We start from the raw sequence: 26758 nt of genomic DNA on the forward strand, positions 1-26758 counted from the left end.
TGTGTGTGTGTGTGTGTGTGTGTGTGTGTGTGTGTGTGTGAAAATACATGCAAGGCAATGGTCTTTGATGAGACACTTTTTTGGCCGTTAGAGGCTCTTGTTCTCCAAGTGGGCTGCTGCATTTCAGAAAACACACGCACACACACACACACAACTGGGATGCTGGGGTGCTGGATATGGCCCAGCATTTTAGCAGATGGCCTGGGTGTTACGCTATCAGTCACCATAGTAACATGCTCTCTTTTTCCTCTTTCTCTCTGTCTTTCTCTCCCTCTCTCCAGTGCTAAGAGAAGGAAAATGGCAGACAAGATTCTTCCGCAAAGGGTGAGGCTGCAATGTTTGTTTTTTTTACCTTTGTTGTTATGTTTACTTAATGCGTGTGTGTGTTATGTGTTGGTGTGCACAACAGAAAAATCCTGATTGTTTTTTAATGTCATGGGTTCTTGGAAGGCGCAGAGGGCCAGACGATTGTGTGTTATTATGAAATGAGGGGAGAGAGTATGAGGGCGCGATCAGGGGGTTTAGGGTTATTTAAAAGGGGTTTTATTAAGTTATTTTGAAGGCGGCTCATTGAGTTAAATTGGAGAAATCAGCAGGATATGGCAGACACTTAAGTAGAACCAAAAGAGAATCGCCACCTTGCCACAGGTGAGTCTATGAGGTGATTTGTACATCCCGTTGTTTCAGTTTTTCGGCCCTGTGCCACACAATAACCTCACCACGGCTTTCAAACTGAAACTACGGCGGGCTGGAGACTGTATTTGTCTTAGCTTGGGTCTTATCCTCTAACATAACCCAGACAGAGAGATAGCGGTAGGCATGGCTGGGGCGCCACTCCACAATAATGAGTCAGGGACAGGGAATGTCTGCCACACTCCTCCGTCTGCTCGCCACCTCAGCCCGGTGAAAGGCATTGAGATGGAGATAGAGAAGGAATGAGAGGGAACAATGAAGGCAGCCATTTAGAAAATAAACATGAAAGAGAGAAGCAGAGGGAGGGAGAAGAGGGAGCGAACTGTAGGGCCGTGTGTGTGTGCACAGTTTGGTAAGTGAGCAGCAGCCCTTGATGCTCCGAGGACTTTCATCGGTATGGTAATGTGTGAGTCCTGGCTGCTTGGCTGCACACTCTGCATCTCATTCTGATCCCCCCCCCACTGTCCCCAGGATGCTGTGGAAACTGTATTAATGGTGGGCTGGGCAGCGGTTTGAGGGAAAAATAACTCTCGTAGTAAATGATACTCCATATATAATGTAATCATTTAAATCTGAGTATTCATATTTAGTTTTTATGTAACGACAAAGTATTAAAACTGAGACTCCTCAAACTTGTTTTGTGGCACAGGTGTATGATGAATGTCTGAATTTTGAAGAAATGGGTATAAAATTAAGCATTTATAACATTTCCATTTTCTCAAAATTTGTCTTGTTTTTTTTTTACAGTCAAACCTGTGGGGTATTGTTGTGACACTGTATGAAGTGTGAAATGTTCCCAATATTCAAGATACTTCAAATAAAACTGAAAGGAATAGTTTTGGATGAGAAGATTGTTACCCTTGTCTTTAAATTACCATTACTTGAAACAATACTATATGTAATGGGGCTAAATGTCCTTGAAACAAGACATTGGACCCCCTGCAGCACCAAAGCGGAGTACAGTATACAGCTATTCTGCTTGAGCCTTGAGTGATATTCACATAGTATATGTGAATAAAATCTGCCTTAGATCTGAGATCTAAAGGTTTTAATGTCACATTGTCTCTCCTCTGAGCAGATCCGTGAGCTGGTGCCAGAATCTCAGGCTTACATGGATCTGCTGGCATTTGAGCGCAAACTGGACCAGACCATAATGCGCAAACGAGTGGACATCCAGGAAGCACTGAAGAGACCAATGAAGGTAAGGAAAAAACATCAGGAGCCAATAAGCCCTGTCTAAAACACCAATTTTGGAAGGACAGACATCAAATGTGCTTCTACAAACCATATTGAAAGGGTATAAATTGCCAATTGTGGGTTTTTTCTCATCTTAAAACACAAATGTAGTAACATTTCTAGGCTAAAAACGTCTAATATTCAATCATTAATCTTTCTTTATAATCTGTTTATATACCTAAAGCATTTTTATTAAAGATTTTGTGGAATGTCCGTTTGATTTGTGGTGTTTCTATGTGCCCTTGTGTCAGCAGCAGAAGCGTAAACTGAGGCTTTACATATCCAACACCTTCAACCCTGCAAGACCAGACGCTGATGACTCAGACGGCAGCATTGCATCATGGGAACTGAGAGTAGAGGGCAAGTTGCTGGATGACGTAAGTGTTGTGCATTTAAAATATACAGTGCACGTTGAAATTGGTGTCTTATGCCTTAGCTTTTTATCACATATCCAACGTAAAGGTGATGTAGGGTTTACTATTATGTCGTTGAATAGCTGCTTAAAATCATAATCTTCCTATTAAAGTGTGCTGCTGTGGTTATGGTGATGTGCTCAAATGTCAAACTGAATGACTTGTGTTGTGAGTATTAAGAGAGGCTGTGTTGAGCAGTAAGCTTCTTTTCAAAAAGCTCTGATGTTCTTAGCAGTCCGGGGCAAGGCCGTCATCTCACAGCGGTAGGAAGCATTTAGGTTTCACAAACCACAAATATTTCTGGTGAAGCTCTGAGGAAGTAGACCTTGAGAATGTCTAGTATCTTACTTTCCTTTTGATCTCACTCGACCTCTTGTGGGTTTATGATGAGTAATGTCTCTGTGAGCAAAGACCAATGTGTGCTTTTTGCATTTGTGTGTCTGACTTTAGATACTAATTGAACACATTTCTGTTTCACAGCCGGGGAAGCAGAAAAAGAAGTTCTCCTCGTTTTTTAAGAGCCTGGTGATCGAGCTGGACAAAGACCTGTACGGTCCTGACAACCACCTGGTTGAGGTTAGTTCAAACACTCTGTCAACAGAGGAAGTCAAAGTCAACATTCTATCAATATCTCTGATCGAGTGTTACAAAGATTCAGTTTTGCACTGTCCCAAAGATTACAAATATATTCTAAAAATATACACTCTGTTGTATATATCTGGCTGGGGAACCCTGAAGGCAGGAGGGTGAGGAGGCAGGTGGAGGGATAGAATAGAAGAATATATCTTTATTGTCATTATACAAAGTACAACGACATTTCTTTGGAGGGATGGGAGGGGGTCACCCACAATGCTGAGTGCTCTGCACGTGAGGCGGTGTTGTAAAGGTCCAGGAGGGAGGCACCAATGATCCTCTCAGCAGTGTTCACCATGCGCTGCAGGGTGGTACAGTTGCATGCGGTGCAGCTTCAGAACCACACCGTGAGGCAGCTGCTGAGGATGCTCTCTATGGCGCCTCGGTAGAAGGTGTACATGATGGGTGGGGGGGGCTCCTGCTCTCTTCAGTTTGCGGATGAAGTAGCTGCTGGGCTTTCTTGGCGAGTGACATGGTGTTGTTTCTCCAGGAGAGAGAATACATTTTTTTGTCACCTAACAATATTGTTGATACATTTATCATTATTATTTTCATTCATTATTATTATTTATTTCAAATAGTCCACGCTTTCCAGGAAAACTTATGCATTCAGATGAATAGACACAATGTTAGGATTGAAAAAATCTCATACATTTTGAACTATTACCTACTCATTCATAGCTTATGCACTTCCAACACAAACTTTATTCAAACTTCAAACATTTTCCATGCCTTTCATATATTAAATGAATCTTCCAAAGCCAGCCTTTCAGTTTAAAGTCCTATTTTCAACAAGCAATTTAGTTTCCTGCAATTAAACCACACTTTCTTCAAAAGAAAAGCCCTTTTTTTTAAATTTGTTTTGACTATTGTAAAGGCCTGTTTTCTTTCTGTGAAAAGTTTGTGATTTTCTTTTAAGTAAAAGCACCTAGCACAATATCAACACACCACCGGAGGGCAAGCAAGTCATCCCAAATAAAGTAAATAAGACTGATTGAAGGAAAATGCGTAGAGATGTCTGTTTAAGGCAGTGGTTCTCAAAGTGGGGGGCGCGCCCACCCAGGGGGGCGCAGAGGCATGACAGGGGGGGGCGCGAGAGACCAGGAGAAAAAATGGTTATTAAAAAAAACAAATTAAAAAGATTTTAAATTAAAAAAAAAAAAAAATCATATTTTGAAAAATTATTAATTCGAAAATAATATGATACAGTACTATTACGTCTGGGTGTCTGTGTTTCATTAAAGCTCGGCTCTGTGTGTGTGTGGAACGAGCCATTTTGTGTGTGTGCGCGAGCGAGAGAGAGAGAGCGCACCGGTACCGGAGATCGTTGTTGTTAGCTTCTGGTGCTAGCGAGCTACGCTAACGGATATAAGGAGTTTTTTCAACAACAAAGTGGAGGAGAGTCCTCTCCTGTCAGACTGAGAGACTCAGTGAGCTAAAGGACTCTCAGTGTTATCTCATTGGGTCTCAAACGTTTTGGTCACCATTAATATAAATAAATTAAAAACAATTATGAAATACTATATGACATTAAAAAATGTATAACGTTTAAAAGGGGAGTGATTTGTAAAATATCCATAAAGAAATAGTAAATCCGTTTACAGTTCTGTGTTGAGAGATGTATCCATACTGTAGATCTCTTCATTTTGCTCTCAAAGTGCACCAAATTGATGCTTTTAACTTCAATATTTAAAAATAAATCTTCCCGGGGGAGCTTGCCCCCGGACCCCCCTATGTGAGGTCCACACACCACCTATAAAAATAGCACTTTACCCCTGCTTACACCTATATGCCGTGAGCTGATTATTGAGCCTTCATTGTAACAGTTGCGGGTACACTGTGTGTATGCGTGGGGAGTGTTGCAGTAGAACATTCCTCTGTAGCGCCCGGTACATTAATGGGAAACCCTAAATGTTTGAGAACCCTCTATGAAACGTCAAGCTACCCCACAGTACCCCCAAAATAAATATTTGGCGCCGCCACTGAGCCTGATTATTTGTGTTGGGGGGGGCCCGACTTTTTTTTTTCTCCAAAGGGGGGGCCTGACAGAAAAAGTTTGAGAACCACTGGTTTAAGGCGTCTGAGTGGCGTGATAGAAAACAAAGGAAGGACGCTGCGACAGGCTGTTGTACAAATGAAACCATCCCAATCAAACATATTATTAATGAGCTTCAGGTGTGAGTGTAAAGTGAAGCTGATTTCCTTAACAAGGGTTCAGCTCGTTAACACACCTGTTGTCCACCCACTCAGCTGTTTTTAATTATGTTGCCTGATTGGACCTTTTCAAAGCAGCTGTTTTATTTGACGCTGTCTCTTTAAAATGTTGTTTTTCTCTGAGTGGGTCATTGCTTTTCATTTGAGATCACATCTATTAGCAAAACAGAGCTTTTGTATGCGGCACTAATCAGTGAATATGGCTGTATATTCATGCAGTCAGGGTCAGTGACGACCTCTTCATCGTGCAGGGGAGAGATTTTTTACTGAATATGTTATTTTGTGAAGTCTTGTTAAGTCACCCTTCTAACCTGCTGCTTATTTTTACATCCCCTTCGGATGAATACAAAATAAAACAGACTGAGAGAGCGAACTGCCCTCCTCCCTCATTAATAACTTGATGTTTTTATACCATTAAAAAAAAAAAAGGCTTTATTTTCAAAATGCAAGGTTATTAAAAACATCATTAGCTGCCCTACACTTTGTATCTCCACAGAATGAGACTTTAAAAAACACACTTTAAGAGCGCCAAAGTGAAAACATTTAGACTTCCCAAGGTCCTCCTTTTTAGTTGGTATTTTGGCATGGCACTCAGATGAAAACGCTTTGAATGATTTTCTATAAAAAAAATATTTCTCTCTACCTTGAGGTACAATCAGTATCTGATCTGCTCTAATTCAGCCGTTCGTTGAAGGACAGAATTATTCTGTCCAAGTTACTTGTGCTTAAAGTGCTTTTCTTTTCAGCTGGTAAGATAAAAGTATTTCAACTGTGGTTAGATGGAGAGGAGGTTCTGATGCATAATCACAAAGACTAAAGCACAGAATCTTTGTTGTATTTTTGCCGGGCTAATGTTAAGTCTTCCTGGTGTTAGTCTGCAGGACAGTGTGATCTTGTGTGTGATATCATTGGTACACATCCCCATGGTTACCCTATTGCTATCTTGGTTTCTCAGCACTCTCTGCATGGCTAGTTTAAAAAATGTAACCTTTGACCAAACCACATGCTTTGCACTCCAGGTCAAGATCAAGGCAGCTAAAAGCAGGTGCCTTCAGATGACTTATTTGTATCTGTTAATTATGTCATATCCTCTGCCGCGAACAGTCTGCAGCTTCCTAAAAGCCACTGAACATTTTCAAGTATTTCTCTATAACATTAAATATGAACCAGTAATCAAGGTTAAGGCTCAGGGATTGCTAAAAGGCTTATGTTTAGAAGATGTAATGTTTACCATGTTACCCATTTCGTTAAGAGGAAGAAGAAGATATACTTTATTTTTAGCATGCTGTTATTTGATAGTTAGCACTAACACAAAGTACAGTTAAAGAATTATAATACGTTCTTGCAGTTAATTAGTTACAATTAATGAATAATATAATCATTAAATACAAAAAGTGGTAATACACAAAATTGGCCGGCATACATACACTATATACAGTGTGCAGTATGTTTAATTTAAAGGTCCCCTATTATACTCTTTTTCAACAATATACTATAGGTCCCAGATATACATGAAAGTTTGAAATGCAAATGATCTGCCCTGAATCTTTGTTCCTGAAACTTTCCGAATCTCTTTACACAGTGGAGACACACATAATATGAGACATATTCATATATAAAATACATGACAATATGCATAATAGGTGACCTTTAAGAATGATGGGTGATATGTAACTGTTAAAAGAGACATATTATGCTTATTTTCATGTTAATTATTCTATTATAAGAAATTGTTTCTATGATTTAATGTTCCAAAAACACATTATTTTGCTAAAACCTTCTGCCAGAATATACCTGTATACATCCATTATAACGCCTGTGTCTTTAAGCCCCCCCCCCTCCTGAAAAAATCCTGCTCTGACTGAGTGATTCAGGGTCTTCAGAATCTGTGCTCTCACTTTATTTAAATCCCTTTTTAGAATATGGGACAGTGTATATTTTAATATTCTTGTAATTTGTAGTTTAGTTGATGTTAAAGTGTTTGTTGCAGAAAAAACACGATTGAAATGATTGTTGCCTCTAAAGCAGTAATTAATTCTGTTTCAATAAGTGTGAAACAAAATAAGATTTCCATTCAGTCTGAATAAACCACCTCAGTTTGGGGTGTGTAGTCATTGTATGGTGGCTCGCTTTTACAGTGGCACCGCACGGGCACCACGCAGGAGACGGACGGCTTCCAGGTGAAGAGGCCGGGGGACGTGAGCGTGCGCTGCACCCTGCTGCTGATGCTGGACTACCAGGTGAGGGCGCCACCCCCCTCACAACTCAGACAACAATCCATGACATCTTTCAGGCCTCAAAAGTGTTTTAATGCGGTCCTATTGTCCCCGCAGCCCCCCCAGTTTAAGCTGGACCCTCGTCTGGCGCGCCTGCTGGGCATCCACACTCAGACCCGCTCCTGCATCATACAGGCGCTCTGGCAATACGTCAAGACCAACAAGCTGCAGGACTCTCATGACAAGGAGTACATCAACTGTGACAAGTACTTCCAACAGGTATGGGACTCTATGTGGAATAAATCATACAGTTGTTTAATATTCCATTCCCTACAAAAAAATCCCAATTTGGGATCAATAAAGTACCTCTTGTATTATCTTATCTTATAAATATGCTGCAGAAAATAACTAGGAAAACACGAGTACTATGAAATATATCTACCTTGCAATACTGACTGCTACTTGTAATTTCTAAAATATACATCATACATACTCAACCTTATGATGTTTTCTACAATTCCAGTCAAAACAATCAGTGTGCTCACTCTTCCTACATTTTAACACCTAAAGGAAACTACTTACCAACAATTATATTTTACCCTCCTCTCCAGATCTTCGACTGCCCTCGGCTGAAGTTCTCTGAGATCCCTCAACGCCTCACCAACCTCCTCTTGCCCCCAGACCCCATCGTCATCAACCATGTGATCAGGTAGAATCCTTTCTTCGAATCCTTATTCAACAAGGAAAAAGTTGTATTGAGATTAAACTGTATTATGCATGCTTCATAGGCAGTCAAAACAATGAATGGGAAGTAACCAAAATGTGTCTTTAAGCATTTTTTAGATAGTTCTGATGATGACCGTTTGTTCCCTGTCAGCGTGGATCCCAACGACCAGAAGAAGACGGCCTGCTACGACATTGACGTGGAGGTGGAAGACCCCCTGAAGGGGCAGATGAGCAGCTTCCTGCTGTCCACCGCCAACCAGCAGGAGATCGCCACCCTGGACAACAAGGTGAGCCTCACAGAACACACACTGAGGAGCGATTCAGCTTCGATGTGTAGATCTAACTCAGGAGCTAACTGAGCAGCCACATGGGAACAACCAGATTTATTGCATATATTTTGAACAGAAGCAGGTAGTTACTTGTGATGAATCCCACACCATTATGTGGGGCCAAGATTTATGTTTCACAGACAGATTTAAACTTTTAAACTGACATTTGTTGCTGTGTTTGAGCTTGAAAGCCAAAAGAGAAGTCAGAAATACATTCTTCTGTTGTACAATTGACATACAAATAGCTGATATATCTTTTTGTAATAAATATTGAATATAATATCATTTTGTACTTTCTTTTTTTAACTCTTTTGCATCAGCTTTTTGAAAGAGTAATGTTTGTGCCAGTTTGTTGGCATTCAATATTAGCATGATGGCAGAGATATACCCATTTATATGTTATCCTTTCTTTTATCACATACACTTTTGACAAGATCACCATATTTTATAAAAATCTATAAAGGCTACATTTCCTGAGGAATGTGTATTTCCTGTTTGTAAATGTTTAAAGACTTTTTTTCTGAGAGTGGATACAAAATCTTCATTTATTTTATGACATTTTGGATCTATTTTAAATCAGGAAAATGACATTTTCAGCTGTGGTTGTTGCTTTTTCTGACTTACAGTTTAAGGTTGAAGTATATTTTCCTGTTGTAAAGTATGTAACTGTTCCCCTTTCAGATCCATGAGACCATCGAGTCCATCAACCAGCTGAAGATCCAGAGGGACTTCATGCTCAGTTTCTCCAGAGACCCCAAGGGCTACATCCAGGACTGGCTCAAATCCCAGAGCCGGGACCTTAAGGTTAGATATTCAAACATGCACACACACACACACAAACACACACACACACACACACACACACACACACACACACACACACACAGGCACACACCAACATGCACACACACACACACACACACACACACACAGGCACACATACCCACACACACACACAGGCACACATACCCAACATGCACACACACACACACAGGCACACACACACACCAACATGCACACACACACACAGGCACACACACACACCAACATGCACACACACACACAGACACACACACACACACACACACACACACACACACACACACACAGGCACACACACACACACAGGCACACACCAACATGCACACACACAGGCACACACGCACAGGCACACATGTGTGTCTCCTTTCCTAAGGAGCTGTAGTTACTGGTCACTTTGAATAACAAGTTTTGGCATACAAAACATTTTCTAATGTTATGAAATCTGATAAGTTGATAAATTGATTCAACTCTATGTTAGAACATTTTAAAATGACTTATTTTTTCCATCTGTAATCATATAATCTCACAGTGAGATTCTATCTAGTAAGGAATTTTACTTTGACACTTTAAATACTTTTACTTGAATAACATTTTAAATACCATAGTTCAACTGACGTGGAGAACTACACTCTGAAATTGGTTTATTGCTATGTAGGTTTTCACTCAAAAGACATTTGCTTGGGTGTATTGGTACATAACAAACTGAAAAATATATACTATATTGCTCTCTTTACTTAAATGAAAAATCCAAATACTTCTTATCATTCCTCACATCACATTGAATATTAAACATGGTTATTATGTAGTCTTATCATGAATGATTCCTCTCTTGTCTGTAGTTAATGACAGACGTGGTGGGGAACCCTGAGGAGGAGAGGAGGGCGGAGTTTTACCATGAGCCCTGGTCCCAGGAGGCTGTCAGCCGCTATTTCTACTGCAAGGTGAGGAACTGTCGTCTTCTCTCACTTCACAATAACTCCAGATCCGCCTCTAGATGTTTTGTGACATATTTCCTTTTTTTCTGAATAGATCCAGCAGAGGAGACAGGAGCTGGAAACGGCCTTAGCTGTCCGCAACACCTAAACCAAGGCCCTCCTGAATCTCCCCCACTGATTTCCTGTGTGTTTGGAGGCCATCGCTGTAGTTTGGTGAAACTTCATAAACGGTCATAAAAGAAAATACAATTTCTGAGGTTTCCCAATGTTTAAAAATGAAGTGAAATGAGGGCGAGTTTTTCTCACGGCGGACGCGATGGAAGCCCTGATGCACATTTTTGTCCCGTTTTGTGCAGCACTGTGAAGGCATCATCATTTCCCGCATGTGTTCAGCTGCGCCCGCAAAGGTGAAGCCCCTCAGACCACAAGCATCCAAAACAAAAGCCCCCTACTCTCCGCTTTTTTAAATACGTCGAGAAAAACTCTGACCGGCTGCAAACACACCGCCATGTTTTTGGATCTCAAAACAAACACGATGTGACTTTTCGCTCTTGATGAGTCTTCATATTTTATGTTCCCCAAGATTTCCTGTAACTGATTTATTGTTTGATTCTAAGTGTGTGTTTTTGTTTCTGAAAGATTGATTTATGACACCAGCAAAGTCGAGATTACAAGTGTGACACATAGGGAATCAATTCTATCTAGAAACCTGAGATTTAATTCACTTTCAGGTTGGAGTGAATCAAATGGAAATGTGTCTCATTTAAAGGTAGGGTAGGTAAGAATGGAGAAACCAGCTCGAGTGCGCTAGAATTTGAAAGTACGCAGCTGAAAAAAATCTGCCCCTTCCTTCAGACTTCCTTACAGAGCCCCTCCTCCAACACACACGAACGCGCACATGACCAATGAGGACACGAGATAAGTTTGTGCACAGATGGAAGGCTGACAGGCAGGTAGGCCATCCAGTTATTTTAGCCGGGCCGGCTAAAATGATTGGTCGTGCTTTTTACAGCGCCACGGCTTCCACAGATAAACATTTGTTATGTAATTATTGTCAAAGCATTTAATGTATTCATTGCTATGGGGATGTTAAGAGCATTCCATGGAATATAACAAACAATGTGTTTCTGAAGTGAATTACCTACCCCACCTTTAAGTTTTATTTGCCAGTAATTCTTACAACAGTATTAGATAAGAGCTGAAGTATTACCACAGTGAGAATAGTGTTTTAATGAAGGAGTATTGATCATAATAATAAGAGTTTTTTTCTTCCCTAATCATAGCTAACGACAAATATGCCTATACATGTTGGGACTTGATTTGTTTTGTCAGTCGCTCACTGCCTCTTCCTTGTGTATTTTGCCAGTAAATGTAAAGGTATTACCAAAGGTTGCAACGAGAAGAAGAGAACATGATCACTGAAACAGAAGTGGGCAACGATCCTCACCTGGGTTTAACAGAAATTGCAAAACATTTCCATGTAAGGTGGTCATCAAAATCTGAACAATCTGGGTAGTTCCAGAGAGGATTTATTCCCAAATGTTTAGATTTTCTAGCCAATTAGGCCTCAGGTCTTTGTAAACAAACCCTGAAACTGTTATTGTAATGAACACTTAAACCCAGGTCTGGAGGATTTTGTCCATTTCTACACTTTTTTATGTTACATGAAGAAGAAAAACACTTTTCTTTTTTAGAGATGTGAATGTAAATATGTGTTTCCCCCTTAAGAGGTCCAACTGTACAGTATACCGCAGACTATTTGTGTGTTTGTTTTTGAATTTGGGGAGGATGGGGGGGAGCTGAGTGGTGCATTATGGGAGATCCATGCGATTTGATTAGTAGGGCAGGAATGTTAGTGTTCCTCTGTGTACTATCTTGGGTTGGGGGGGGATTTATTTTGGGTATATCGTGGGAGCTGCAACAAAGAAAGACCTCCCTCAATCTCAGTAGCTGTAACACGATGTAATCTGCACCGATCTCCTTTTACACTTTTTTTAACGACACTTGACTTGTATGTATATGTTGTAATGTCAGATGGAGGATTTTGTTCCTCTCTCTCAGCAGTCAGTTTCTAGCTGGAACCTTTTCTGGGTTCTTTTGCACTGTGCTGTGTCTCTTTTACCGGGACTTTTCTCGTCATGGGTGAGACCCTCTTTATAATCCCAGTGTACACAAAAAGTGATCGAACGACGACCTATGCATGCTCCATGGACTTTAATTAACACATCTGATGAGATATATACATATAAAAAAAAAAAAAAAAAGCTGGCAGTCTGTGTGAAAAAACACTTCAGTTGAAATGCCTTCTGGAAACTTTTTTGCCAAAAATGATATGCCCTACCAGCAACTAACTGTAGGTGTGATTTTCTGAGCTATGTTTTTGTTACTAGGACTAAGTTATATTAACTGCACTCATTAGAAGAGAAAAAGTAGTCATTTGTAGTATGCTAGTCCTGACCAGGGGTGATTTGTCTTTGTATGGCCAGGGCATTCACATGGTTGTCATACAGTCACTGATTCACTTGCACCCTCTTGTGGAGGAAACTAGAAGCTCCGGGGTGACCTCTGCTTCGTGCGGCTCTGTGTCAGAATATCCTGACACTGTTACTGTTACTAAACCCTGACATACTGTTGACATGTCCCACTCCCTGCATGTGTTTGAGAGTGGGAACCGCTCTCTCTCTGTTTACACTGTTGTCAGAGCGTCACCAACAGGGAGGGAGTAGTATACATTACACTGTATATCTGTGAACTGGTGATTCTACACAAAAAAAATGAAGAAGAAAAAAGGAAAAAAGCAGCTGTGACATTGCAAGACAGCCTGGATGTAAATAAAGAAGCGCTTGCCAAAGTTTGTAAATGCCATGATATGTGGAGTGTCTTTTTTTTTCAAATTTCTGTTGAAGTGGAGGTCATTTTTTATTCAATCCAAAATGACAAACTTTACAAAGGTTCACTCTTTACAAAAAGTATATTAATGTGTTAAACTGAGCCTCTTAAGTAGAATTAAATGGGAATCCTACCCCAAAATCAAACTTAAATGTAATACTTAAATGAATGTACTTCCATACATTACATCACTGCCTAAGGTTGCTTATATTATATCATTTTTTTAAAAGAGCAATGCTACAATTTCTTATCAGCACCTTTAAAAATATATATCTGCAGTATTACTGATATACTTACATGGTAAATGTCATTGCGATTAAGGCAAGATATGAGGCAGTTGAAGTGTTACTTGTTTCTACATCTAGGTTATAACATAAATACCGTTTCATCATAAAGGGGTGTGGATGAATAAGGATGGTGATACATCTAAGCTATTTCTTTTATTATCTAATATGATTTCATAACACTTTGTACTGCTGCATTGAACTTAATTGACATTTGATGAGGAACGTGTATGACACATTTTAAATCTGGCACTAAACTAGGGATTACCTGCAGGATAAACAGCCGTCACAGAATTAATGAAGACATCCATTTGATTTTAATTAATCTATTTTCCAGTTTTTTTAATCTGCTGACACTTTAGCCCTTACCTTAATAAACAACATACCCAAGCCCTGCCTACAATAACAGAAACCTGAGATACCAATGGGTATTCGGATTTAAAAAATGTTTATACTCAAACATTTAGGGGCAACATTTTATATTAATATCTTAATTTTTTTAGATGTTTATTCTATCTTCCAAATCAATGCAATAAGTAATAATGTAATCATTTTGCTTCTAAATGAACCCCCTCTAAAAGAACGCTCTCATACTGATAAAGTGTTGATTTTGTGCTCAGGATCATTAGTGGGTTACATTTTCCTGCCTGAGCTGGCCGTCCCCAGAAGGTGGCAGACAGGCTTCTTATTGTTCCCTGACCTCACTGTGAGGAAGCAGGTGGAGGGCCTTTTCCACGGCGCAGTGCAGTGGTGGTGTAACGCTGACTGCTGCCCCCTCCCCACCTCAGAAAGAACCTCTTTCACTCTGCTGCTACACTATTCTCCCGACAAACCTCACATGGAGAAGTTTGGCATGTGGGGGAGGTTCAGGGTGCGATCGTCTCACCTCTTTAGAGACGAGGAGGGAGTGTGAAGTAAGCCATTCAGCTTTTTTCAACCTTAGAGGGGTTAACCACCCACACCACGGAGGACCTTGGCATGGGAGACACGACCCTCCTTCTGGGCGCTGGGTTCACTTCTCTCCCTAAGGACATGTGTAAAGAATACTCGCCCAAATCCAGGGAGGCCCGGGCCGGGGTGGAGATTTACTGACTTAATGTGGGGAGACGAGGCGGGGCAAGCTGCTTGGAACAAACTGTTCACTGCCTCCAGGCACTGCAGTGTAGCTTTTAAGCAATCCGGAAAGACTACATTGAATTAATTTAATATGAGCACGCCATCACCATCCCTACGGAGAAACTGTTCAAGCATGCTCCTTCAAACTGCTATTGAAACACACACACCGTATGAATGAAGAAACAACACTGAGCGTAAATATCACTCTTTAATACCTCTTTAAAAAAAAGAAAAGGCAGCCAGCGGCTTCAGCTTGTTACCAGTATCATTTTAAACATCTTCAAATAAGGAAGACTTATGGCTCAAGGTTTTCCCTCAACAAAGAAGGCCTTTGTTCATTTGCTATCAAGACACAACCTCATAGAATTGGAGTATAAATATGTTTTGCTCAGCTCTTATAAGAATACATCAATGGCAGGGATACAAGTGACAGTAGTCGACGTTCGGACGCCTCCATGACTCATAGTTCATCTAGACACGAGTCACGACAGTCAGTTATTGACTCGTAAGTCAGAAGTAATGAGGAGAGAGATTTTCAGCTGTAGGAACTGACGCATCACAACACATTTGCTCTGTTAAAGTGTTGTGTTTTCCTAAGTTTTCTTTAGCTTTAGCCTCAATCTTTTTCTGCAAAATACAAGGGCGTGAATTACAGTATATGGATCACTAAGTTCCCATATTATTATTCACATTATTCTGTGTGAGTATCCTTTAGTCAAGGCAGTATTTTTTTGTGCACCCAACAAATCTCTTAGGTGCTGTTGGCTTGCTCTTGTTCAAAAATAGCCATAGCTAGATGTGAGCGGGAGCCCAGGCCCTCCAGGTTGCTGAGGACACAGCGGTGGTAGATATCCTCGCTGAATCGTGGGTTGCACGCTCGCCGCACGTATTTCTGGATCAACGCGGGCTCTACGGCTCTGAACACATGTAGGCCCGAGTAACGGACAAATATGTCGTACACGTCCATGCTTTCCAGCAGCTCCTCGTTGTCCAAGATGTCAGCTGCCATCTTGGTCCTCGCGGTCATGTAGTCAGCGTTGTAAAAACAAGCCTCGTCGAAGACTTGCCGGTCAAAGTGTCCGTCTCGCAGCGACTCAGAAGCGAAAGAGGAGGAGGCCGCAGAGGGCTGCTGGTCGCGGTACATGACGGCGGGACTGTACTCCTGGAAGTGGATGGGGAAGAAGATCTGCCAGTTGCTGATAGCGTTCATTCTGCAGCGGTTCAGGAAGTCGGCGTTGACCTCTGTCCACACGCTGGCGAGGAAAAACAGCGTGTCCACTGGGTGCTTCTTGGAGATGATGTCCATCAGCTTGACCTGTGAGGGCACCTCCGTCTTCACGCTGATCCAGGGGATCTTCACGTCACCGTAACGCTTCTCCACCTCCCCGATCATGGCCTTGATGCCGGCAAACACATCTGTCTGGCTGACTCTCTGAGCGTCAAAAGGATCGTAGATGAACAGGAACGTCAGTAGAACATTGTCATGGGTGTCCAACGTGTTCATCACGTACATGTCGAGGAAGTTACCAACAAAGTCCTGATCCTGGGCGGTGACGGGGAGGATGACCTGCACACGCGTCGCCTCCGTCACATAGGGCATTGGGATGATTTCCACTGCGCTTAAAGGCCGCAATAAGTTAACCCGTTTGGCAATGACTTGACTGTGGCCTTTCTGGGTGTATGCCTCCAGCGCAAGGTCCAGAACATACTCCATTCCACGCGTGGGGTCAAACCGCCGGTAACCGTTAAGTAGGCGGCGCTTGTGGAAGCGTAGCTGGGGCTGGTAGCGTTCATTCAGACGCTCCACCGCGATCTCCAGAACTGCGTTTACATCCGCACGGTCAGCCCCTCTCATCTCGCACTTTGGGGAGCTGTCAATGCACGAGTAAATATGCTCTTCGGTAAAGTACTCCCAGTTTATAACTTCAAAACGGGTTTTCGGTTTGAAGGGAGCGTTGATTCCAATAGGCCATGTGACTCCAGCTTTACCCTCTGGCGTCAAATCACTCAGGTTGTTGATCTGCACCTGATGAGTACACACACAAATCTGTCAAAATTCAAATCAAAGCCAAGAAGGAACACACTGTCTAGTGTGCAAACATTTGCATTTATGACGTGTGTGATTGCTCTGTGGTGTATTTAAAGTTGAGTCAACACTAGGGTTGGGAACCGAAACTCGGTTCCAGATGAGAACCGATAAGAAAATGTCGGGTACCGGGTACCCATACAAAATACACAATTTCGGTTCTGCTTAACGGTTCCTAAACACGGTAGACCCTGTATTCCAGCGGGTCCGTCTGCACCGCGGTGCTGCGGTGACCCGGTGGAATACAGGGCGGACCTGGAGAATCACAGAACGGCCGGTAGTCAGCGGGCCGTTGACGGCCGGCTCGGTACGCTGACGGCCGGCACCGCCCTTCATTTTTTTAAACGGCATCATATAAATTGCGCTGACAGGCGACAGAGGTCCACAGTTGCCCCGCAGCGATGCTCCCCCGCCCTCCCGTAGACATTTCACGAGCTCAGTCACTTCATAACACCAAAGATAGGTCGCGGTAAACACTCTGAAGTGAGGCTCCACTACACTAAAAAAGAAAAAGAAAAGGCAAAGTGTAATGCCTGTTAATAGCTTGCCACAGGCATAGCTCAGTTAAAATAAAGCACAGCTATTGTGCAATACATTTGTATTGCATGTATATTTTTTAGTAACAATTTCAGTTAAAGCTTTTAAGAATAAATATATTTTTGTTATCTAAACATTTGACCTCTTTATTTTACAATTTTGGAATCGAAACGGGGAATCGATAAGAACCGGAATCGATAAGCAGAACCGGAATCGAAATCGGAATCGATACATTTCAAACGATACCCATCCCTAGTCAACACAGAGCAAATGAACTATCATTAGCAGCTCCTTTAATCACATAGTAATGCTTCTAAGGCAGATCCTATACACAGGATGATGACACTGGAATGTAACACTTCATGCCCTAGCAAAAGACTTTAATCCCATGTCTTGGCTTTCAGACATGTTTAAATATTGCATGCGCCAGGAATGTATGCCTTGGCTCTGAAAATGTGGGTGTGGTGGAGATGAGAACAAACATTATACTTTCACACTGAACTCATCACCAAAGCAGCCAACTGAAAGTGTATTATCAAATAAAAGTTTAAAGTTAAGAGATAGCAGTGTTAAAGAATACAAACCTGCAGATGTTGAATCTGTTGGTAAGTCCTTTCCAGCTCAATCTGACTGAAGCGTTTGTGTAGGCGGTACATGAGGTTTGGTTCCGATATAGGATGGACTGTGAAGGCATTTTTAAACTGTATGCTATCTTCACGCTCTGGATCTGCATTTTTCCCGAGCTCAAAGTAACGATATGTCATCTCCTGTGAGCCACACAGAAATCGACAAACAAAAATAAACGTTAGGTAATATGCAGATAAAAATCATGTGTGAATTTAATGAATAAAACTAGTCTCTTTTGAAGCACATTCTTTAAATGTATGTCCATGCATGTGTCTGTACCTGGTGAACCTCCACGCAACTGAGACTCAGGTAATCAATAATGCAGCGACCCAGCCACTCATCAGGCCTCACACTGAGGATGTCATTGCGGCAGGTGTCAAGGTGGGGTTGCAGACGTGCTAGCAGACTGCGGGACAGCAGGTAGCCATAGCCGCCGTGGCAATAGCGTGCTTTCTCTTCTCCACCTATAAACTCCTCCGCCCTGCCCATATACAGGTCCTGACCTGCACTGAGGTGGCCCACCAGCTCTGTCAGACGATTTGCTTGTATATAGGTGTCATCCTGGGATATGAGGAACCAGTCATAGTCAGAGCCGTAGTGTCGATGGAGGTGACGCACTGTCTCGTACATCAGCCAAACTGGACGGTCGTCGCCGTGGGCAACCACAGTCATGCCATGAGGCACCTTAGGGCTGCGCAGGCCTGTGAAGAAAAAGGTGCGATGGAAGTGGTGGGCAATGGTGCGATTCACCGCCACGGCCAGTGTGTTGAGGGTAGCCCGGGAGGTCAGAACTCCCGCCAGCAGCCGCTCTCTGATGCCCAGTTCTGTGTGGATATAACGAGTCCTGGAGAGGGGAAGTAAAGAAGGTTAAAAAAAGAAATATGACATTAAATCACAAACACAATAAAGGTAATAATATCTCATTAAAGTCCATTTCGTTACATCACACAAAAAATATAGATTTCAACAGAATTAAACTTACATAAATCGTAAAAACAACATTTTAAAATAGGACATGAAATACTTTGAATCATATATCTAAATGTCTAGTCTTCAAATATGACCTACTGTACAAGTCTGTTTGTTGTCTTTATAAAGAGATTTAATCTATAATCTATCAACCACCTGTACTGTAACCCAATCAGTGCATTTAGATTATTGCAGGGGATAATTCAGTGTAAGCCTATTAAATTGAGGATGGAGTGTTTTGAAACAATATGGTAAGATATAAAGTAATTTGATGTGTTGCTTCTTTTTCAAATCTGTCTTAAAATGTGTTGAATAAAGTAACAGGCTGCAAAAGTATCTACTATGCATGTTGTTCTACACCATTGAGAAACTAGTCGCACAATTCTTTATAATATATCATCTACATTTTATATTGTTGAGTTGTTGTTTTTTTCTTCATATGGGATCATGACAGAAGCACAACTTTAACACTAACCTTAGGACTTTCTTGTGGGGCTTGTTTGGGTCCTTGTGATATGGAATGATACGTGGCTGGAAGTCTTCCTCTCCAGCACCATCTCTCGAGTCTCTCTGGGCATCTCCTCTGCCCATAAAAAGTCTCCCGTTGCCCAGTTCATCTCCACAGGAGTCATCGGTATCACCTTGTGTCCAGGACACCATTAAAAGGCTCAAACTACATCCCAGAGACAGCCCGAGGATAAGGGGTAAAGCAGGCCTGAACAGGGCCAAAACTGAGGAAAGACGCATATCTAGTAGTTATGAGCTACACTAGATGAGGTTGTTCTGGAAAACTTAACTACCTACAGATGTGTCAACTCTCCTGCCCTAATGGAAGACATTTAGCCATTCAAGGAGCTATGTTGGGGGAAACTGAATTATTGACACATACAAAAAGGTGCCTCAAATGTCACATAGTAGCTCTTTCTTCAGTCCCATTCGCTGAGGTAGTCGTTACGAGGTTTATATAAAGCATTTTATGTTAACGTTTAGTTACCTAGTAATAAACTACTTATTTTCCATGTGTAAAATAGCACGTTTTATCATGGTAGAAGATACATTATTTTAAAATGTAAAGGTGACGGTTTCGTCGTTTCGTCAGAACAAATAATTGCAAATATATTAACACTAGCCTATCAACATTTATTGCGACGTAACAGTTGTGTAACAACAAAGCAAGCCCGTTAGTCAATGCCATGTAAACTGTGTAGCGTTACTCTGGGTATTCCGTGACTTTTGAGCTAACGTTGTGGTAATTAGCTTAACTAATTCTTGCTAGGGTTAACACCAACAGCTACCTCTAAAGTCAGCTAAGTAATGTACCGTTAGCAAAACGCTAAATAACACCTGGTAAAGTTGTCCATTTGAGTTACGTTACTCTATTAAATAAAGAATAGAAAATCGAAGAAAGAGGACTTGAAAATAGTAAATATTGTTCCAGAAATCATAACCTCAACAGTAACGTTAGGTCGGAGAAACAAATCAAATCAAAGAGCAAGCTAGCAAAGAAGCTAGCATCTTGTTTTAGTCCCGATATATCTCCCTCGATCCTGTCCACGAACACTGACTTGAAGGCATTAGATCCCATTATTCATCGTTGATACAGGTACAAATCCTCCAAGCATAGCCATCCACATATCGTCCATTTCCTGAAGTTTCTTGACTTCCTCAACATTTGAGTGCCACACACACAGAGTGGAATAACGTCTCTCTCACGTATGGGTTTACCCTCATCATCACTGATATAGCCTATGCTGCTGCAGCATCACCTATGCCTGAATGAAAGGACCTATGTTTTTGCGATAAGGATGACTTACGACAGAGTACCCAACACCACACCAAGAGAGTATCGTATTTATATGGTGTATAATTACAGTTAAAATGTGTCAAGATATGTGTATTTGTAATGATGCGATAACGGTATAAACCTTATCAGTTTGGTTACACCTCATAAAATGACCATATATCCATCACAACGTCATTCGTTTTATTCCCAGGTGTATTAGCTCTAACTTAGTCGATGTCTAGTTAGTCATAATGAATAACAAAATTATTGTTTCCGATTGAGAAATAAAGTATGTGACTCATTTTGTATCAAAACGGGACATTTTACTGCAGTCCCACGAGAAGGGGAGGTAACATCTATTCTCACCGCCCTCTTTGACCATATATGGACTGTCTGGCGGTTTGACGTACCGCTACATCCACCCGGCAAAAGTGGACACGAGACATCGGTGTGCTCCGGAGACCAGTTTTTCATTTTCTAGGTAAGATATATATTTACGATGTATGACAATTACGACTCAAATAGCCAAGATAAGCTGGTTAATGACAAAATAAAGAATATGATTGAAAAACAAAAAATCCGCCGAATTAGCCGCATTCAGCTGGTTGGGCCTTTCGTCAAGTTAGCTTTGGCTTCACAGGCCTCTCAGCTGTAGTTAGCAACCGTTGTTAGCTTAGCTAGAGAACTCACGTTTAAGCAGTAAACGGCTGGTTTATTAATACTGATATCATCTATTTCCTATATATGACACAATGTCTTTATCAGCAAACACATTTGTTTTAACATTTTCGTAGATTAGTTTTACTCGGATCTGAAAAAATCTACCGGTATTTCTAAGAGCATCAGCTACCGTTAGCTTCTAAAAGTATGGCCACCAGGCTTTTTAATGTGACGAGACCAACGTGCAAGCAGGTGGGATTGTAAGGAAGCTAAATGCGGTCGTGGTTAGCATTGTCACTATCATAAACTATCTATTTGCTTTACCGTTAATCATTTCGGATATATAATAACGTTAGCCTTTGATTTAATCCTTTTTAATTCGTTGAGTTTCACGACCGGCATTTTTGTGACGCCACATCACCGGCGAATGTTCTAGGCCACTTTCCGTAAGCCATTAGCCACCCAGTTGTGTAATCTCATTATACCAGTAAGAAGTATGCACAATATTTAGCAATTGTCAAACAACTCAGAATCGGGATATGGTATATATCTCATCATCTGTATTAAAAGAGAACAAGAGTGTTGATCCTTTTTTAATTTTTTGATGTTGAATAGGCTATCGCAACCATGCCATCCGACTTAGCTAAAAAGAAGGCAGCGAAGAAGAAGGAGGCTGCCAAAGGTCGCGGGCGTACCAAGAAAACTGATGAACTAGAGGATGGTGATCAACCAGAGGCCCAGTCCAATGCAGCACAGAGCAATGGTGAGAGGACTTATCTTTGAGTAAATGCTATAAGTTGTGATGTACTACGTCTTCACCTTCACAATGTCTTAATGTCTAGCTTGAAATATTGGAAAATTATGACCCAGATTATTATTGTTTTACTACAGGAATTGCCAGTTTGACAAAGGAGATTGATGAATTTGAACTGGCAAAGACAGAGGCGAGGGCTGTGACAGGCGTTCTGTCATCACACCCCAACAGCACTGATGTCCATGTTACCAGCCTGTCGCTCACCTTCCATGGGCAAGAACTGCTCACAGACACCAGCCTGGAGCTCAACTCAGGAAGACGCTATGGTCTCATGGGCCTGAATGGCACAGGTAAAATGTCTCTTCAGTAGTATTACTAAGTAGCCTGTACATTTGCAGTGCCTGGTGTACATTTTAGGAACTTGGATATTCAAACTGCTAATTTACAGCATTTACCTATTGTACAAGGGGGATTACTGTTGCTCAGAATATAAGTCGTATACCTTGTCAGGGAAGATTTAATAATCATATCTTCTTTTATCTGCCAGGAAAATCCATGCTGCTGTCTGCCATTGCCTCTCGTGAGATCCCCATTCCAGAGCACATCGATATTTACCACTTGACCCGGGAGATGCCCACCAGCGATAAGACTGCTCTGTACTGCGTCATGGAGGTTGATGAACAGAGGATTATGCTGGAGAGGGAGGCAGAGAGACTTGCCTCTGAGGACTGTGAGTTACACATGATGTACCAAGCAATGACTTCAGAGGGGAAATGTATTGTCAGAGGCAACAAACAGAATGCTGAGATATATTTAACAAGACCCACCCTATTTTGAGTGAACATAACTCCAAGCAAAGACAATGGAAATGGTATACATCACTTATCATGGTTCTTAAGCTACATTGATTGAGATCGAAATTGAATTCCTTTCTCCCCTTGCATAGCCGAGTGTGAGAAGCTGATGGAGCTGTATGAGCGTCTCGAGGAGTTGGATGCAGCCAAGGCAGAGGTGCGAGCGTCTCGCATCCTCCATGGTTTGGGTTTCACAGCTGCAATGCAGCAGCAGAAAATGAAGGACTTCAGTGGAGGATGGAGGATGCGAGTTGCTCTGGCCAGGTAAAGTGCTCAATATTAAACCATTCAGTGACATGATGTGATGCCACCTTCCTCTATCTGCATACATTTGAATTTAACCAGGGGATTCAGAGGATTATACTGTTCAATTTGTACAATACTACATTCAGAGGCAGATATTTTTTAGGCGGTGTGCTCTTTGATTAGCAATGCTTGTCAAGGGTGTAGATCTGAGAATGTAGGTTTTTCTGTATAATAAATAAAAAGTGAACTAAAAATTACAACTCAAAATTGTGTAATACCCACTTGGTGCTAAATTCAGATAAATCTAATTATGGCAGAACTGCTTCTTGTAACACGTGTGCCTGGTCCAGAAAATGGATGTTTGCTGTTAGATTCAGACATTTTCTGAGGAATACCATTGAAACCTATGATTTTTCGCGCATACAAAAAAAGGCAAAACCCATTGAAGAGAAGTAGTCCATATACCTTCCTGAATTGTAATATAAAACTGATACCATGCAATTTTAGAAACGAGTGGCCATTGAAGAGTTTATCTATACAGAACAAAAACAAGCCTCACATTTTAATGACTTTCCTATATTTCTGCAGAGCCCTGTTCATCAAACCCTTCATGCTGTTGCTGGACGAGCCCACCAACCACTTGGATCTGGATGCCTGTGTGTGGTTGGAGGCGGAGCTCAGTTCGTAAGTTCCCACCCTACTCCATCCCTTTTTACATTTGTCCTAACAGTCCAAATGTGTTGCTCATCCTGCTTCTTCTTGTCAGGTTCAAGAGAATCCTTGTGCTCATCTCACACTCCCAAGACTTCCTGAACGGTGTGTGCACAAACATCATCAACCTGCATTTGAAAAAGCTGAAGAACTACACGGTAAGAACGGTGGTCTGAAACCACTGATGGCTCCTAAAAATGAAATAACTGCAGGAGCATCCCTTGGCACAACTTTAAAAGAATCTTGAATCTATAAAAGTAAACTGGGGCAAGGCTGTAACTAATTATGTGTCTGTGTGCTGCCCTGTATGATGACCATGCAAATGTATTATTGGCTTTAAGGGTAACTATGACCAGTATGTGAAGACCAGAGAGGAGCTGGAAGAACACCAGATGAAGCGCTTTAACTGGGAACAGGACCAGATCACACACATGAAGGTAAATGAGAGACACCATGTGTTGGGATATTTTCACTGCAGCGATGCATAGTTTGAAGGATAATCTTCCAGCAAGCAAACACATTTGTGGTTGACTTTGGACAAGATTTAGTCAATTCTTGCAGTACAACATGCATCCTGTGACAGGAAATACATTTGACTAATAGTCATTTGTCCAATCAATACCTGTATTCATAGTTCTTTTTAAACCTCTCTCCTAGAATTACATTGCCAGGTTTGGTCACGGCTCTGCAAAGCTGGCTCGACAGGCTCAGAGCAAAGAGAAGACCCTGCAGAAGATGGTGGCCTCAGGCTTGACTGAAAAAGTTTCAAATGACAAGGTACTGTCATGATGACATGTGGTTTTTAAGGCTTTTGACCAAGTGACATATTTTGTAAGTGTCCAGTGGCACATGTATACTATGGCACTAACACCTGCCTCTGTCTCCCACAGACTCTCACATTTTGTTTTCCTCCATGTGGGAAGATTCCTCCTCCCGTTATCATGGTTCAGAATGTGAGCTTCAAATACAGTGACAACGCAGTAAGTACAGTTAATATTGTCGTCATCATTAAAAGTTGTAAATCCTGGCTATTTCATCCTGTTAAAATAAAATGACTACAGTAATCAACGATATAATTTATCAGGCTTTTTTTTAACAAGTCCTAGTTTAAGGCAAGCACGAAGTAGGCTATAGTCTTATCTTATGTGATGTATAGAGACCTGGAGAAATTCTACATTGCTGTTATTTTTCTTTTTCTGGCAATGCAGTCTTATTTGTGTGTACTGTTAACTATTGGTGCTTTCATTACATTTGTAAGTTGGACATAGTGACTATGTAGGGAAAGACACAATACAGTCTAGGAGGCAGTTCAGAAAATGATCAATTTATTATAATGCAGCATTAAAATGAGGTCTGCGTCCATTTTTGAAAAGTGAACCCACATTTGCTTGGGTAAATCTGTCTCGCTGACCCTCTGCCAGTCCCTGACGTATAGCTACATTCTTCAGTCACTCACCTGTTACTGTTTCCTATAGCCGCACATATATACAAACCTGGAGTTTGGTATTGACTTGGATACACGAGTGGCTCTCGTGGGGCCCAATGGAGCAGGAAAGTCTACACTGCTGAAGCTGCTGATGGGAGAGGTGGGTACAGCGTTATTTTTCATATTTACTCACAACAACCTGCAGTTTGACAAGAGTATTGACGTTCGTTCTCTTCTTTTCATAGCTTCTTCCCACCGATGGCATGATCCGTAAACATTCTCACGTGAAGATCGGCAGATATCACCAGGTATAACACTGAGCCTTTGGACGGCACCTCAATACGCGTGCATGTGTCAATAATTACCGGTCATAACCCGTTAAAGAACAGAACCTGACGGTGATCCATTTGATTCATGCTAGGCTTCTATAGAAAGTGTATTTCCCTTTGAAACTAAATGTCTCCTATGTATCTACTTCTATTCCAGCATCTGACAGAGCAGCTGGAGCTAGACCTGTCTCCTTTAGACTACATGATGAAATGTTACCCTGCTTACAAAGACAGAGAGGAGATGAGGAAGCTCATTGGTCGCTACGGGCTGACAGGAAAACAGCAGGTAGGACTGGGATATCCATCCAGATGTTATAAAACAGGACATTTCCAAATGTATTTTTATCTTTCGGTCTCTTAATTTACACATGCGTTATTTTCCAGGTCAGCCCAATCAGGAACTTGTCCGATGGTCAGAAGTGCCGGGTGTGTTTTGCCTGGCTGGCCCAGCAGACCCCTCACATGCTGTTCCTTGACGAGCCCACCAATCACTTGGATATTGAGACTATCGACGCATTGGCAGACGCCATCAACGACTTTGAAGGTGGCATGATGCTAGTTAGCCACGACTTCAGGCTAATTCAGCAGGTATATATTTATCATTTTTATTAGACGCGGCACTGACGATAAGATTTTAGTTAAACCGGTTGTAGCGAGCACCATTTATAATGTTTTTATTTATTTTTTCAGGTGGCTAAAGAGATCTGGGTGTGTGAGAAGCAAACCATCACAAAGTGGAATAGGGACATCCTGGCCTACAAGGAGCACTTGAAAAATAAGATCCAAAAGCAGGCGGTGCATGACATCTAAAGAAAAGTCCCTCAGAGGCACTCCTTTATCTCATCATGGATTTGACCTGCAAGCTCCTGAAGGAAAAGGCAGGGTTTACATTGGAAGGAAATGTCATAAACTAGAACTGAACCAATCTCTTATGCATCTTATTGGACATGTCTCTTGTACATGTTGTACTGTATTTCCATCTCGGTCCAAACACCCCCTCCCTCCCCATCCCTCTGCACTCTGATTGGCTGATTCACCTGAAGCATCTCAGTGCATTTTGGAATGCATTCCATTGTGCTGTCTTCATAGAAAAGTTTTATTTTTCCGAAATGTTCTGTTTTATCCCAACATGTATGCAGCAGCTTTTTAGGTCATATTATGATATTTCAAAGTTGACTTTTTTTTCCTGTCTAAAAGAGCAGTTCTGCCTTATTTAACAATGTAATGCAATAAAGGTTTGCCTGAATAAACGGAACATAAAAACAGCATA

The 26758-nt window shown here is 41.5% G+C and overlaps 3 protein-coding genes across 11 annotated transcripts in view; 2 read left to right on the top strand and 1 right to left on the bottom strand.

Moving 5' to 3' along the window:
* Positions 1–13082, top strand: part of smarcd3b (SWI/SNF related, matrix associated, actin dependent regulator of chromatin, subfamily d, member 3b) — a 33437-nt gene extending 20355 nt beyond the window's left edge. For 4 of the 9 annotated variants that reach the window (XM_034214106.1, XM_034214110.1, XM_034214102.1 and 1 more), the window contains 11 exons: positions 282–324; positions 1772–1894; positions 2181–2306; positions 2823–2918; positions 7301–7429; positions 7523–7684; positions 8017–8114; positions 8283–8418; positions 9142–9264; positions 10122–10223; positions 10312–13082. In XM_034214106.1, coding sequence (XP_034069997.1) covers positions 282–324; positions 1772–1894; positions 2181–2306; positions 2823–2918; positions 7301–7429; positions 7523–7684; positions 8017–8114; positions 8283–8418; positions 9142–9264; positions 10122–10223; positions 10312–10365 — 1192 coding nt within the window. In that variant the 3' untranslated portion in view covers positions 10366–13082. The remainder of the gene's footprint in view (positions 1–281; positions 325–1771; positions 1895–2180; positions 2307–2822; positions 2919–7300; positions 7430–7522; positions 7685–8016; positions 8115–8282; positions 8419–9141; positions 9265–10121; positions 10224–10311) is intronic. The other 5 variants (XM_034214103.1, XM_034214108.1, XM_034214105.1 and 2 more) reach the window with 3 other exon arrangements.
* Positions 13083–14695: 1613 nt separating this feature from the next.
* Positions 14696–20481, bottom strand: chpf2 (chondroitin polymerizing factor 2). The gene is made up of 4 exons (XM_034213981.1): positions 19201–20481; positions 18036–18600; positions 17714–17896; positions 14696–16532 (listed from the first exon to the last, which is right to left on the bottom strand). The coding sequence occupies exons 1-4, from the start codon at positions 19470–19472 to the stop codon at positions 15258–15260; spliced, it is 2295 nt and encodes a 764-aa protein (XP_034069872.1). The 5' UTR covers positions 19473–20481; the 3' UTR covers positions 14696–15257.
* A 333-nt stretch (positions 20482–20814) lies between these two features.
* abcf2b (ATP-binding cassette, sub-family F (GCN20), member 2b) lies at positions 20815–26756 on the top strand. The gene is made up of 15 exons (XM_034213982.1): positions 20815–20989; positions 21784–21931; positions 22060–22272; positions 22470–22652; positions 22869–23040; positions 23611–23706; positions 23789–23891; positions 24075–24170; positions 24391–24510; positions 24624–24713; positions 25209–25319; positions 25405–25467; positions 25646–25774; positions 25873–26076; positions 26179–26756. Exons 2-15 carry the CDS (start codon positions 21796–21798, stop codon positions 26296–26298), a joined length of 1836 nt encoding a protein of 611 aa, XP_034069873.1. The 5' UTR covers positions 20815–20989; positions 21784–21795; the 3' UTR covers positions 26299–26756.
* Positions 26757–26758: the final 2 nt, after the last annotated feature.

Source organism: Gymnodraco acuticeps, unplaced genomic scaffold (assembly GCF_902827175.1).
Source record: "Gymnodraco acuticeps unplaced genomic scaffold, fGymAcu1.1, whole genome shotgun sequence".
Lineage (NCBI taxonomy): Eukaryota > Metazoa > Chordata > Actinopteri > Perciformes > Bathydraconidae > Gymnodraco > Gymnodraco acuticeps.